At 40.9% G+C, this 15394-nt stretch overlaps 1 protein-coding gene across 1 annotated transcript; it reads right to left on the reverse strand.

Annotated features, from left to right (window-relative positions):
• Positions 1–3796: 3796 nt before the first annotated feature.
• Positions 3797–8357, reverse strand: pex10 (peroxisomal biogenesis factor 10). The gene is given in 11 exon segments (XM_034696593.1): positions 3797–4124; positions 4613–4752; positions 5056–5101; positions 5103–5150; positions 5152–5222; positions 5791–5956; positions 5958–6021; positions 6023–6128; positions 6131–6221; positions 6283–6362; positions 7874–8357. Coding segments are annotated over 11 exon segments (993 nt in total). The 5' UTR covers positions 7986–8357; the 3' UTR covers positions 3797–4055.
• Positions 8358–15394: the final 7037 nt, after the last annotated feature.

Consider the following 15394-nt stretch of genomic DNA (forward strand, 5'->3'; position numbering starts at 1 on the left):
CTTAATAACACAAAGGTCGGTTTATTCCCCACGTCTGCAGATTTGAAGATCTAGTGGATGATTTTTATTTATCCATGGAAAGTGCTAGCGCTAGTTAGCATAGCTACATAGCTTCATGTTCGTAGCTGTGTACCAAGACACACGTTGACATACTAACAAATAAAACAACAAGAAACACTAAATCTGTGACCAATCGTTCAGAAAGGTCTTGCTGCAGGCGGCCTCTCCATCAGGATCAGATTTCTGGATCAGATTCAGAGGGTTGAGTAACGCGGGTCTGTGAGCAGCCGTGTATATTCAGCCAACATGTAAACATTAGATCAACGTGCTGGAGAGCCGAGGCCACATCACTTCCTTAGGGGGCGTGGTCAGAGAGAAAATAGAGTGTTCTGAGGAGGGCGAAGAAGAGGCTTTTTCAGGCATGCCAAAATCTGATTTCAAAGTGTTTTTTGAGCATAAGCTTTAAGACATGTTTTGGGGACCTCTTAGACCAATATATATTGATGAAAAAAGCGTGATATGTTACCTTTAATTCTCAGGCCGGAACATTGTAGCTGTTAGCAAGGAGGCTCAAAGCCCGCCTCTTTATCTCACACTAGCTTCCAATAGGGCTCAATATTACTATATATATATATATATAATATATAATACAATCGGCTTCAAAACAGGGATTCAGAAACATCGGGTGACACCACGGATACTACCGTCCATTTATCATACAGGCTATGGTCCTGACCGAGTCCTGCAGCAACACATCTTAAAGGCCCTGCAATGAATTTTTAGCTGGCTTTGAAATGGTCTGAAATGAATACTGTTACCTCTGTATGAGCTGTAAAGTACACATACGCCATCACTGACAGGGTATACTATTTATATATGTTGTTTTTCATGACCAACTTAATGAAGTAACTCTTAATGGATTGTTTAACATGATGTCACGCTCTCAGGTGTCAGCTTTTCTGCAGAGCGTCCAGATCTATTTCTGGTGTCTGATGAAAAACAGACCTCAAATACCTGTTTACACTGAGTGTTTGAGCATGCTGTTGGTGTTAACAGCCGTCAGACAGCGCAGTTTGTTTGAGTTTTTAGAGATACAGCTGATGTTCTCTGGTGTCAGCCAATGAAAAACTGAACCCAGACTTTGTCCTTTTTTTTTTTTTACATCCTGCAACTGTTGGATGCTTTGAGGGGTCGGCATGTCCTGCACACTGACATCAAACCAGACCACTGCCCCGCAAGGTGAAGCTGATTGATTTTGGTGCAACCAAGTTCAAGTTATTTTTTCATTCTCTTATGTTACATAAACTGTAAATTCCACAGGTTTTATTGCTTGGTTCGATTATTTACAACTTTCATCAACTTTATATTCACTATTGCACACTGCAGCTTTCATTCACACCTGATATTAGTTTTATATCAGTCAAATGAAAATGTATATCTTTATTCACTGATGAATAAAAGCTAACCATGACTGATGTGTTTGCAGCATTACAAAGCTCACTCAGTGATATTTGGTGTGGTTTTGAAGGCTGCATTCTCTCTCTGTCCACTAGGTGTAGCTCTTTCTTCAGATATAAACATCCATACCTCTCCTCTAGAAATACTTCCACTGAAATAGTGGTAGAAACAAGAAAGGGTCTCTTCAAATTTTTGATTAATGTGAATTAAGAGTGTAACTGAACATTTTTCATAACATGCTGCCTCCCTGTTCCTGATGAGAGAGAAGAGAGAAGGAGAGAAGGAGAGGAGGAGAGAAGGACAGAAGGAGAGAAGGAGAGAAGGAGAGAAGGAGAGAAGGAGAGAGGAGAGAAGGAGAGAAGGAGAGAAGGAGAGAAGGAGAGAAGGAGAGAAGGAGAGAAGGAGAGAAGGAGAGAAGGAGAGAAGAGAGAGAAGGAGAGAAGGAGAGAAGGAGAGGACATCCATCATCAGAGTTTCTAACAGACGAGATGGAGGAGGGATCGGTGCTCGGCCAGCAGCATCTGCTTCACTGTCAGACGATTCCTCCACGAGGGAAAAAAACCTGATAATACAAAGAGACAGCAGTGTGTGTGTGTGTGTGTGTGTGTGTGTGTGTGTGTGTGTGTGTGTGTGTGTGTGAGAGAGAGAGAGAGAGAGAGAGAGAGAGAGAGAGAGAGAGAGAGAGAGAGAGAGAGAGAGAGAGAGAGAGAGAGAGAGGAGAGAGAGAGAGAGAGAGGAGAGAGAGAGAGAGAGAGAGTCGGTCACCGGAGTGTGTAGGGACTGAATCTATAAACTCTGGCGGAGAGGAAGCTCCAGAGAGTTGTTACGTTTTGTGATTCTTGGATCTAAAGTTTCTTAAAGAGCACCCTCACAGCTTCAGCAGACTGCAGGGTGTGTTACTACACTTTAAAATAATAAAAACAAGGCTAATATTTACATTCACAAAGTATTTAGTCTGTTTTGTGGTTCAGTTTTTAGTGTTTCTCATGAAGGACTCAGAGTTGATTCTGAGTTTTGTCTGCTGATTTTGCTTGTTTGAGTAAACACTAAAATCTGCAAACAACTTCTGACCTGAGTGTTAATAGTTTCTCTTTGATATTTTGATAAAGTATTAAATCTAAATCTTAATATATGAAGTATTTGGATAATGAAAACCAACGCTGTGACAGACAAACATCAACGCACGATTCATCTGGATCTTGATGTAGACTTTTTAAAATCTAAATGAAGAGAACATTTTCGTTGTGCAGCTTTTGTCCACTAACCACCCTGAGGAGGAATCAAGCACATTAAAAGAAGGTTAAAGTAAGGTGAAGGTGTATTCAAGGTTAAACACATCCTTAAGAAGCCAAACACAGATCACGTCCTTGAAGTCACAATCTGAACTTTGTGAAAGCACGTGATCGAGGCTCTGCCGACTTTCAGGTTTAATGTTATATCAGCCCTAAGTCAGAAGTCTGCAGCTGTTTCTGAAATAAAGGCTTAATGCGTATAATTGAAGCTTAAGTATTCTCTCAGGCTCGACATGCGGCCTCAGTGATGGAGGTGAAAACAGATTTCTAGATCTGATCCTCGGGCTAAATGTGAGGGCAGATTATCTCTGAGGTAATCTCACTGGAACTTTACATCCAGATAGAACTTCACTGAACAGGAAGAGGTGAAAACATGTACGCTATTATAATTCTTCACATTCCTGATAACAAACACTGGGAGTGTCTGAGGTTATTTACAGACAGAGACAGAGATGTCCAAACAGCAGCCTTTTATAGAGCCGCTGTGTTTTAGGAAGTTTAAAAGCCTTTAATTATAGACTCAGACTTTAATCTTGACATTGTCGTTCATCACCAGAGAGAGCAGCAGCAAACATCGGATAGAAATGTGAGCGAGGTGCCAACTCCCGCTCTGTGTTTACTGAGAGGCCTGAGGACGTTTAAGAGAAAGAGCTTTTGATTCAGGAACTGAGAGGTCGGTGTATAGACAAAATAAAGAGAAGAAGGAGGCACTGTTTTTACATTTTGTCAGACAGCAAAGTTTAAACCAACACCAGCTTTCCGCAGGATGCTTGGTGCATGACTGTCTCGATCTTTGCACATTCTGCTGTGAAGGTGGATTTTAAGGAGGTTTACAAAGATCTCCAGTTAGTTTGAAGCTGAGGTGGTTTAAGAACAAGTGATAAACTGTTCAGCAGCTCCTTCTTCGTGGTTCAGCAGAGCGATGAAACCGCTCTCTCTTTTTTTAAACACCTTGATCTCATGAGCGAACAGTCATGTGAATGCTTTAAATAAACAACACTCTTTCTAAAATCTGTCACGTTTCTGAAACACCCCACAGAGAAATGTTTGAAGGATTCACATGTTTTATTTGGATGTGTTTAATTAAATGAAACAATATTTACATGATCTGACTGATACAATCAAACTCCTGAATCAACAACTTCTCCTCCTCATCAGCGGCAAGTTAATTAACCGTGACAAGATAAGAAGAAGAAGAAGAGGAAGACGACTGATGGAGAACAATGTTTACGTCTCCACGTCTTCCTGAGTGGCAGGAACATCACAATCAACATCAGCGTGTGTGTGTGGTCTCAGACTGTAGGTCTATCTGTAGTTCCTGAGGTAAACCAGTCTGTGAGGCAGGAACTTCTCCCGGCACAGAGGACACTCTGCCTGTGAGGAGCAAACACAAACACGTATGATGAGGTCACATCAGAGCAGGGGTTCCCAAACTGTTTCCAGTGAGAAGTCTGGAGGTCCTGATGGATCACAGCTTCACTGATAGGACAATAAATAGGTATTTTCCTTTCAACACATTCACACGTCTGTATGAAATCTGAAAATCTATCATCTGATTTCATGACGGTTGTATTTTTTGTTTCACTGGCAATGTTTGTCTAAAATGCACCGTCACCTCCTCCATTAAAACACTATTAAGAAATAACTGTGTGACTAAAATCATCTGACACAAAGAGCTTTTTAATTCTTAATAACTCACAACAAGATGAAATATCTAAGAGTATTCCTCTGCTTTTAAGAAAACAAGTTTGGAGGAATATCAAGAGGATGCACCTGAAGAACACCAAAACTAAAACCTCAGATGATCCTGAGATTGAGATTGAATTAATGATAGTCTGTGGCAGCAGAAACACGAGCCTCACCTTGGTGTTGCACCACTCTGTGATGCACTCCCAGCAGAAGAGGTGTCCACAGGGGGTGGAGGTGGAGTGTCTCCTCTCCTCCAGACAGAGGATACAGCGAGCAGCTCTGGAGCCCGGGCTCTGAGTCTTCTGAGGACTGAAGCAGACGTTCAAAGAGTCAGTTTTAATTAGCCTCTTCATCCTGCAGCCTTCAGACTGCAAAGCTTTATTACGAAACCTACAGTAGCTCTTGCAGAGGTTGGTTTTATCAGAACATAGTCATGTAACTAAAAGACTTACAATATTTCACAGTAGTAACAGTAATGTTTTTGTCCCTGTCAACCTCTTAGAATCAGAAACAAGTACAAAAGGGCACAGGTACAACTTCCCTTTAAGAAAATACAGAAGACGCAGATGAGTGATCTCATTTGGAGTTCCTCCGTCTGATCCTGGTTCTGTACCGAGGTTCCTGTAGAGCTTCCACTCCTGGCTGGCTCTTGCCTCTGTCTTAGAAGTTGTTGAGCTGCAGACACAACGTGATGAGCAGCTGGAGGAGGGATAACGGCCCCCAGCAGCCTGTAGCTACTCCTGATGGTCCCATCACATCGCCATTCAGACCCATCACGCGCAGCTATAAACAAACAACCCCATAAGAGAAAAATCAACACAAAGGTTGACTAAAATAAATCCTACAGGCAGTGAGTCAGCTCAGACTGATCTGACGGATAAACAGAAACTATTATTTTCATAAAGTTCACTCTGAGGCATAATCTGAGTCAGCGGGACGAATCACACAACCTCACGGCTGCGTGTTTTACAGGCTGGTATCTGCTCCCCCTGTGAGAGAGAATGGCAGAAACAATGAGAGACAAGCTGACACATCGTTTTCTTCTCCTGCACACAGTTCCTTGGATATTTAGAGGGAGAGATAGTGAGTGAGTGATGAGTGAGTGAGTGGAGTGAGTGAGGTGAGTGAGTGAGTGGAGTGAGTGAGTGAGTGAGTGATTGAGTGAGTGAGTGAGTGAGTGAGTGAGTGAGTGAGTGAGTGAGTGAGTGAGAGAGAGAGAGAGAGAGAGAGAGAGAGAGAGAGAGAGAGAGAGAGGGAGGAGAGAGAAAGGACTAGAGAGGAAGACAGAGGAAGAGGAAGAGGGAGAGTGTGTTTCTGCTCTTATGTTATGAAACATTAAACAAACACCTACTAGCCGATTCCAGCCGCCCTCTGGACAGGTGATAGAAGGAGCCGCTGATGTAGAACAGAGCCACATGCAGCCGGTGCAGGAGCGTCAGACTCTGCTGCAGGACGAACACCACCGGCAGACACGCTCTCCTCTGAGGCTCTGACAGCATCCCCACGGCCCGCTGCAATCCATCTCTTCAGCCACGACTCCAGGCTCCACCAGCCAGACGCCGCCTGCCGCCGGCTGACACCTCTCTGATCTCCTGCCCTCCTCCAGCTCGTTCTCCAGACACACCAGGACCTTATCCAGGAGGTAGGGGAAGAAGGCATGACAGAGGATGAAGAGGCCACGTCTGGTCTGGTGGGGATCTGACGTTTGGTAGGGTCCACCTGGACGATGTTGACGTACTCTTCTCCTAGAGTTTGAAAACCTAGAGAGGGGGGAATATCAAACTGAAGGTAAATTTAATTTAAATAAAGAAAATATAGATTTAATTTCTTCTTTAAGAACGACCTGAAGAGTTGTTAAACCATAGTACACAAAGTCTGACAGCAGCTCTATCTCTCTCCTCCAGTCCAGCCATCGTTTCGATCCTACAGACGGAGAAAAAATTGATGAAAATAAAAAAACTTTCACACTGAAAACAAGAAACATTTCTGACACAGATCCCTCTATAAAATGTTGTTTTATCTTTGTTCTTTTACATTTTTTTCTGAAGGTTTCTGACTTTGCTGCAGAACTGCTTTTGACTTACTTTCTTTTTTATTATCTTACTACATTCCACACATTTTTTGTATGGGAGTACAAACTGAGTTTGACCCAATTTAAACTCTGATAACAATTTTTTTAAATGGTTTACCCTAAATTTCAAACACTTGGTTGACTTTGCTCTCTGTGTGCAAACATAAAAATAACAGATACAAGCCTGCATGAGACAGAAATGAGGCAGGGTTTTTTTTTAATTTATTTTTTTACAGTGTATATTTAAAAAGATTGCAGACACATGTCCGATGATTGAACTGTGTCCATAAGATGAAGATAAATAATATGATTTACACCACAGAGGTTTTTGTGTTACATGTTTATTGCGAAGTGTTTGTTTTGACATTTCAGAGTTCATCAGAGCCCTAACCTTGAGGAATTTAAACTGTGTCTGGGTGGGAGGAGTCTGGAGAGATGTTCCCTGCACGCTTCCTGACCCTGGACAAGTCTAAAGTCCAGATAGAGGGCAGATCAGCCCAGATGCAGATGATGTTTTGATCTTTACTTTATAAATATGAGATCCTGTTTAGGAGATCCTGTTATCTTTACAACACTGTTATATGTTTATCTAAAAATAGTAAGGTTGTAATGATTCGACATAGCAGCACTTTTTGCAGTATTGACATTTGTTGGGAACATCTATACTTTACGTTTCTTATAATACACATGTCATCTTCCACGTTTCACTTTACTAAAATGTGTACTCATTGTGTGACATGTTTCCTTCAACAATTTCCCCAACTTAAAAATTACATCAGGAAAAATCTGGTGATCACATGACTTTCATTGTTTTCTTTTAACTGAAAATAGGGCCTTAATGAAGGGAAACTGCAAGTTTAAAACTTAATATTCACCAGAGGAGGATATGAGGTTGTGAAGACATTTCTTTTCTTTAAGCGACTCAATTTCTTTTAGAAGGTTTGAATTTCATAACTCTATTTATTGACATCATCTAATCATGTTACTTTTACCTTTCAATATTTAAGTAGAAGTAGTTTAGTTCTTCAGTACAGTAAATATCAGATACTACTCACCTCTACCAAAGTAATTTCTGATAAGATATAAGTCCTTTTACTCCTTTAAAGTATATTAACCACCACGGATTTAAAGCCAGTTATTCAAATGGTGAGAGGTTAATTCCAGAATATGAAGTCAAACTAAACAATCGTGGACCTTCAGAGCAAAGAACCAGGTACACAGACAGATTAAGACTGAACAGGTATTCATGCCTCAGGTGAGAGGGACAGCAGACGGAGAGGGCAAAGGCTGCTATAAGTGAGGTATGATTTATTCAGACAAATGATGATAGCTTCCCAGAGTTGATCATTTAAAAAAAACTCACCAGCAAGTGTCTGAAAAGTCTCGTTAGCGTTGTTTCTCAGGAAGGTTTGGTAATATTGATCCTTCTGGCTGGACCGAATCAACTGAGACTGGTTAGCAGGAGCGAGAGGCATCGTGACATAACATTAGAGACACTAATTCACATCCAAACGAAGGGAAAAATCATAACAGAGCAGAAAGATCCTGCTGTTGAAGTTTGTCAGGGATGATGTTTACATCCTGACAGCAGTCAGTCCTTAACTTTAGCCTGCAGTATGCTACCTGCTCAATCTCGGTTACAGTGAAGCGCTGGAAAACACACAGCAAGAGCAACGACACCTGGGCGAAATAATCTACTACAACATTAAAAATCAGTCACTATATGTTAAAACTCGGAGAAAGCTGTCATTTCCCCTTATTGTAGTTTCTAAACTTTAATACCGCTAGCCACTACCGGACAGGGAACTGCACCGGAAGTGACACTCCGCAGATTGACTCACAGCGCCACTCAATGGTAGGAGGGAGAATTACAGCCACACAGTTTAAAACGCTGGATGATGCAGTTACTGGGATAGGAGGATATTTGTAAGTTTATAAGTTTTATACAGTCTAAGTAAGTAAGTCAGTCAGTCAGTCAGTCAGCCAGTCAGTCAGTCAGTCAACTTTATTTAGTATAGCACCTTTCACAGACATAGTCACAAATAATCAGACAGAGAAGCAACGTTAACAAGACAATACAATGAGCAATAAATAAGATAATAAAGAAAGCAAACAAAATGACATAAAATTACAACAGAAGAAGGAGCCACATGCTCAAAGGCACGGTAACCTTTAGTTTTAAACTGTATTCTGAATTTGATTGGTAGCCAGTGTAAGGAAAATAGGATGGAAGTGATGTGGGATGCTTTACTGGACCTGGTTAACAGTCTTGCGGCAGCTTATGGTTTATTTTTGATGGTAAGCAAGCAAACAATAAACAAAGAAAATAAATGGCTCCTGCCGCCTCTCTTGCACTGTTAGAAAACCATAGGCCCACCCAGGTGCATGCTGGCCTTCTGCAACAGACCTAAATTAACTCAAGTGCCCACAGTACTCGCTATCACCAAACAAACAAAACAACCAAATAAATACTAAATATACAAAAATCTAAATATACTAACAAATGACGAGCAAAAATATATCCCAAAAATGTATCTTAAATGAACTACAAAAATAAAAGTTTAGATTAATCAAAAAACTATTACTATGTATTCATTCTAAACTAAATACACAACTAACTACAAAAAATTAACCCACTACACACATAAAAAATACACACATAATCATATTGACAACTTCTTTTTTATCTTTCAGAACATTTTGGATGTCTTTTTATTTGTCTTGTTTTTTCGTATTTTCCTCGTGAGTGAACTCAACTCAACTACAATTTTATAGCACCTTTCATTTAAAATGCAGCAGAAAGTACTTCACAAGGAACAAACTGGGAATTCAAAGAAATAAACAACAATAGACACAAGTATAAGTGGCCAAAACAAGGAGGAAGAAGGTGACAAAATTGTGATTTAAAAGATCATAGCCACATTTCATTTTTGGAGTAAAATCAAAAAAGCAACATTAAAAATGATACAGTTCAGACATAAAAGACAAACTTATATTTCCATGGCCGGGGCCAATAGAAATACTAAGGTTAGGTGTTACAGCACACCGCAATAATTCCAAAATGATGTCCACTCATCAAATATACAAGCTTTTTATTTTGATATTTTCACATACATCTAAATACCCCCAAGCTTTTTATTTTCTGCTTACATTTAAGATCAAAATATGGAGGTTTAGATGGTTTCAGAGATGCTGCCCCTTGTATTGATGTTGAAATGATAAATTAAATGTATTGAATACACCAACAAAGACCCATCATGTATATGTTTGCATTTGACTCCCTTCAAAGATGCACCCTGTTGCTTCATCTTGGACAATTGCATTTCTGTAGTGTTTTGACAGCTGCAAAACTGCAACACAGTGTTTCCACACAGCCAGAGGTGTGTCTAAAGGGAAGGCCAGGGGTGGAACTGCCCGCCTGTGGCCACCCCAAAATCCTAAACTATGATTGGCTATTTGCCTTGAGAGACGGGCTGTGTTGTAGATTTCTTTGTCTTTAAATGAAGCACATATTGTTTTGATGATGCCTCCACTTTTGTCCTTGGACAAACATCTTTTGGAGCCCTGCAGCTATGATGTTTTATGAGTTGCCTTTTTGTGGTGTTTCTTTCTCAAGTGTGTAATGACAAAACAATACTTATTTGATATTTGTTAAAGTGGACGGTAAAGACTTAGAGGGTAAATGCTTTTAATTTGTATTAGGGTGCACACGTATCCAGGCCACCCCTGCTTGTGTCAGTGCCCCAGTTGGCCCGCCCAGTCAACAGAGTCTGGACACGCCCCTGCACACAGCAGTTACCATGCGCCCTACTGTACAAGTTGCTACATGGCAGCTACCTGTCTCTGTGACTGTGTTAAGTACATTCATTCATTGACTCATTGAACGCTCTGGCTGCTCTGCTGTGATCTGGAAAAGTCGCAGAACCAGTTTCTTTGTCTCCTTCATGCTGCTCCCTGAGCCAGCAAGGTGTACAATAACCGCTACAGAGAACATCCCATTATAAGCCCACTCCTATCCTTTTACTTTTCCCCACACTCAGACCAACCCTTGGACGGTGTGCAGCTCCGTCCTGCACACCAGGAAGTTGAACTTTGCTCCCAGTGAGGGGAGGAGCCAGGGTTTTCCTTTTCTTTTCCCTCCACCCTTAAACTCAGGATACTTGTTACTTGTTGCAGAGGGTAGCTGGATGTTGAGGAAGCACTTTGCAGTTTGGACTAAACCACTCACAAGCACACCTGGAGAGTCTGGGGTTTCAACAGGTAAGACACAAACTTACTGTCTGCAGGTCTAAGGCGTTAAACTTCAAAATCTATCAGGGCTGTCTGGGTTGATTTAAAGGCATCAGAGCAGAGAAGATTGAGAGCGCTGATTGTGACGCTGTAGTGATCATGCTGCTGTTTGGGTTAACGTGTTCACGATCAGACAAGATAAAGTGAATCTCTTCCTTGATGCTCGGGTAATAAACCAGTCAGTCCAGGTAAACATTACCTGCTGTAGTGTTTCAATGACAGATTCTACTTTAAATCACCTGCATTAAATGATCCATCCTTGAGTCTGATCACTTAAAAGACGATGTGATTTTTGGTAGATCTCAGATTATAAGAGAGTTAGGCAAACAATACACAATTGTGATGTGGTACTGAAGCATGTCAGAGTTTGTAGGTGAGCCATTCATGATTAATCACTGCACAGATCAATATTAAACAATGATATTTGAGACTTTGAATTTAACTGTTTTCACTTTGGAAAAATTAAGAAATTAAGTTTTTTTAAAAGTTTATAATCTTAAATGTAAAGAGACGTTTCAAAGGAAGAGAGATTCAAGATCATTACTGTTACATGCTGTGCGATAAAAACACTTGGCTTTAAACTCCTAATGACAGAATCATTTTAAGTTAATGCAGACTCTGTCAGAGTCATCATGAGGGAATATTATATATATCTTTTTTTGTTATATTTTTGCCTTGATTGATAGTACAGCTGAAGAGAGACAGGAAATGTGAGGAGCAGAGAGTGGGGTACAACCTGCAGCTAATGGTCGAAGCAGGGACTCAAACCTGTAACCGCTTTGACAAGGACTATAGCCTCTGTATGTGGGGCACGTGCTTAAACCGCTAGGCCAACGGCGCCCTAGGAATATTGTATTTAAATATCAACCTAACTCGTGTCATGTGTGAAGTGTTGCTGCATCTGTGATGTAGTCAGCCTCATGCAAAGATGTGCATACATGAGACTGCTTCATACACATGGTATAAAGTGTGAAATTGATATTTTCACTCGTAATCTAGGGTGCCTTTCTTTCTTTCTTTCTTTCTTGAACTTAATTTTTGTCTTTTAATGCCTTTATTCAGAAGAAATGACAGTGAGTAGAGAAGGAAACTGGGTTGAGGCAGCGGAGGAATGTCATGCAGTAAAGGCCTGTAGATAGGAGCAGAACCCAGGCTGCCCACTTGGAGGACTATAGCTTCTGTTCATGGGGCATAACTTAACAACTGAGCTAAAAGGTTTATCACCTTTGTTGCTTTATTTTTTTAAACAACTTTTTAGAGGTGCTATTATGCTTTTTCATTCATATTTTTAAAAACAAGTATGACGTGGGTTGTCAATAATAAATATGGAAAAGTTTCAGATTGTGAGGAAAAAGTGTGACGAATACTTGGAATAATATCAGGATGAGTTTGCAGGCTGCTCTTAACGGCTTGTTCAAAAGTCACATGATGATTACACGAGAAGGACATGAGACATGCTCAATTTGTGACATCACTAGTTGTTAAATCTCCTTAATGGAGCATAATGAATGTTACACTTACCGAAAAGAAACATCCTGCTCTGTTCTTTGGTGCTGTCTTTTTAACAGGGCAACAGTGAAGGAGGCTTTGGAAGTGCTGGAGGGGTTTGAACTGTAAATCATGTAAAGCTACTACAGAGCTCTCAGAGGGACGATACATAGCCTGTAAATGAGCATATCACCGTTTTTAATTTCATTTTTGATAAAGACCATAGGTGAAGAAATTGAGTAGTTAACCATGGTGCACTGACATTCAGTGCAGGCTTTTCTTACTCACCACTGTATCAAATATTCTGAAGTAAATTGGACTTCTTCAAGTACTCTGCGGCTTGGACATGGGTATATCTTCATTAATGAAAAAAATCCTTTCCTCTCATTTAATCTTGAAGAAGGGAATTCACATCCTTTGACTTTGTGTAAGTTGTAATTCCCAAAGCCTGAATAGAGGTTTTTTTAAATCCACAGACTGGTTTTAAACTTAACCATCCTGAATGTTTTAAATCGTCTGTGAAATCTCCTGATTGAAGGCTTTCTTCAAACTCATGTTTTAATGATCGTTTTTAATGTTTCCTAAATCTTCTGTATGAGTCTGATTGTTAACTTGAGACGCGTTGTTGCTGCTGCCCTTAGAAAAAATGTATCTGATCTCAGTGGGACTTTATCAGTGACGAAAAACAAAACAACGACATGAACCCTGAGGGTAAACATTTTTTCTTAACCGCTCACCTTTCCTCGGGGGTCTTTCTCTAAAACACACAACATGAGTATAGGGTTTCTACAGAGTGAGTGCACAGTAAGTGAGGACCTTATTAGGTGAAATAATACAATTAACATGCATTGTAAAAGTAAATCACGTTACCACCCTTTTTTCCCCCCGCGACGCCTTGAATTTGACATTTGTGGAAACATCATGTGTTGTATGTTAGAAACAACATGTGTTTGATTAAAGGAGGGAACATTCAAATCAGTATCATACCAGAGGTTGATAACTCTGTCAATAAAAGGTCTGAAAAAAAAAATAGGGTCTTGTCAGCCTGTCAGCCACTTGTTGTCATCTGATAAAGAATAATCTCTGTCATTGAGGTTAAACTGAGAACACAAGAGCAGAATAACAATAGAGTATTAAAGGAGCTGTTGCACACACACATATATACGCACACACACACACACACACACACGCACACACACACACACACACACACACACACACACACACACACACACACACACACACACACACACACACACACACACACACGCACATTGAGGGGAAGCAGAGGAACTGAGGCGACACCTACTGAGTCGACACACAGTGAGTTATTTCTGTAATCACCTCAGACAACATCTGTTTCAGCTGCAGAGTCACACACATGTTATGTCTGGGTCACACACACCACACACACATCTACACACACACACCTGCATGGTGGTTGTCTTGGGTGCAGGAGTTTGTCTGAGGTTTTGGAGGCACTCTGGAGTCCTTTGGTTCTTTCTTTTGTCAGGGTCTGTTGGAAAAGTTCTCGTGTCTTTGAGGGACTTTGGGAGATAAGACTGCTCTGCTTCACGTCAGGGTCCTGCTCAGCTTGCTGGGATTCTTACTCACACTTTAAATTATCCCACACTTTTCACATTTGTATAATTCATCCTCCATCCTCTAACCCAGTGGTTCTCAGCGGGTCTAGCCTACAGTTGCATCCCAAAGTTCTGCAATTGCCGTTTAATGTTGGTGACAGTCAGCATCAAGGCGCATTACTGTTACCTGATGTGTTGTAGTGTGGATAGACTGCCTTAGGGGCTGTGTCCAGTAACACCCTTTTTCATGCTGCAGCACCTATTCATACTAAACCAATGCAGTTTGGCAATTTCAGCGCTCAGCGTCCTCATCCTAAAACGCCATGGGCATCAGTTGTTTGGTGTCGTTGTGCATACAGTGTCTCAAACACTGCCACGTCTGTGAATGCCACTTCTCATCGTCAACCAATCAAAACCAAAAGGGGATGGGACTTGTGATAACAACTTTGTCAACAACTTTGTCGTAGGCTTTTTTTTTGAGATTCAGTTTCTACATCAAGAGCTGCTGCTACCCAAGATGCAATGAAGCCAATACGGAAGTGTTTTAAATTACAGTTCCTCAAGTGTACACTAGAGGCCGGCTCCAGAAACACAGGAAACCACATACACATCCATTCAAGGAGGCTGATCTTTACAGTGGAAATGAACATGTTTCCAGCCTGATTCAAAAAACAGTTTAGGTCTGAATAGCTAATTTATCTCTCAGCACACACTGTTCGGGGTGGATGTATTAAACTTCCCAGTTTTGCCCAAATAGGGCAAAAAAGGGCATGCCTGACTGGATTGACAGGAGGGAACACTGTAGCTTTTAGCAAAGAGGCTAAAGGCCCGCCTCTTTACCTCACACTAGCTCAGACGAAGTTAAGTTGTGTTCAGCTTTTCAATATGGCATCCACTGACTTCAAAACAGGGCTTCAGAAACAGATGGGTTGATGTCACGGAGACTACCACCATTTATTATACAGGCTATGGTGCTATCAGTCCATTTCTATATGTTGTTTTTATGTTATTAAAATGCCATTGTATGAAAGCAAATATGATGCCCACAGAGCATGCTAGTAGAGGGATCCTATTTTTTCCTTCAAAATAAAGGCACACACCTGCAGTCCACTTGCTCTGGGATCTATGTTCTAGGACAACGGCTCTAACCTCTCCCCTCTTTATATCTTTTTTCTTCACCACCTCGGTGCAGCTGTATGGAGCAGTTATAAACTCTTTTCCCTTTGGAGGTTGTTAAATGTGAAATCGTAAAGTTTAAGGAAGTAGAGGGCTCATTCAGATACACGAGGTGAGTTATCAAGTATATGGAAGATTTCTTGTAATAACCAGACCTATTTACCTGTCGTTTACAGTATACTTCTCTACCTGTTGTACCTGTGGATGGGAACACCATACATCACACAGATCTGACAGCACCTGTACAGCACCGTAAATCTTATGTAGCCTCTGGCGTGGTGCAGGAAGTCTAAAATGCATGACGAAGTCGGAAGCCAGAGACGAGCCGTTGAACCATCTGACTTTTA

Source organism: Notolabrus celidotus, chromosome 11 (assembly GCF_009762535.1).
Source record: "Notolabrus celidotus isolate fNotCel1 chromosome 11, fNotCel1.pri, whole genome shotgun sequence".
NCBI classification, from domain to species: Eukaryota; Metazoa; Chordata; class Actinopteri; order Labriformes; family Labridae; genus Notolabrus; species Notolabrus celidotus.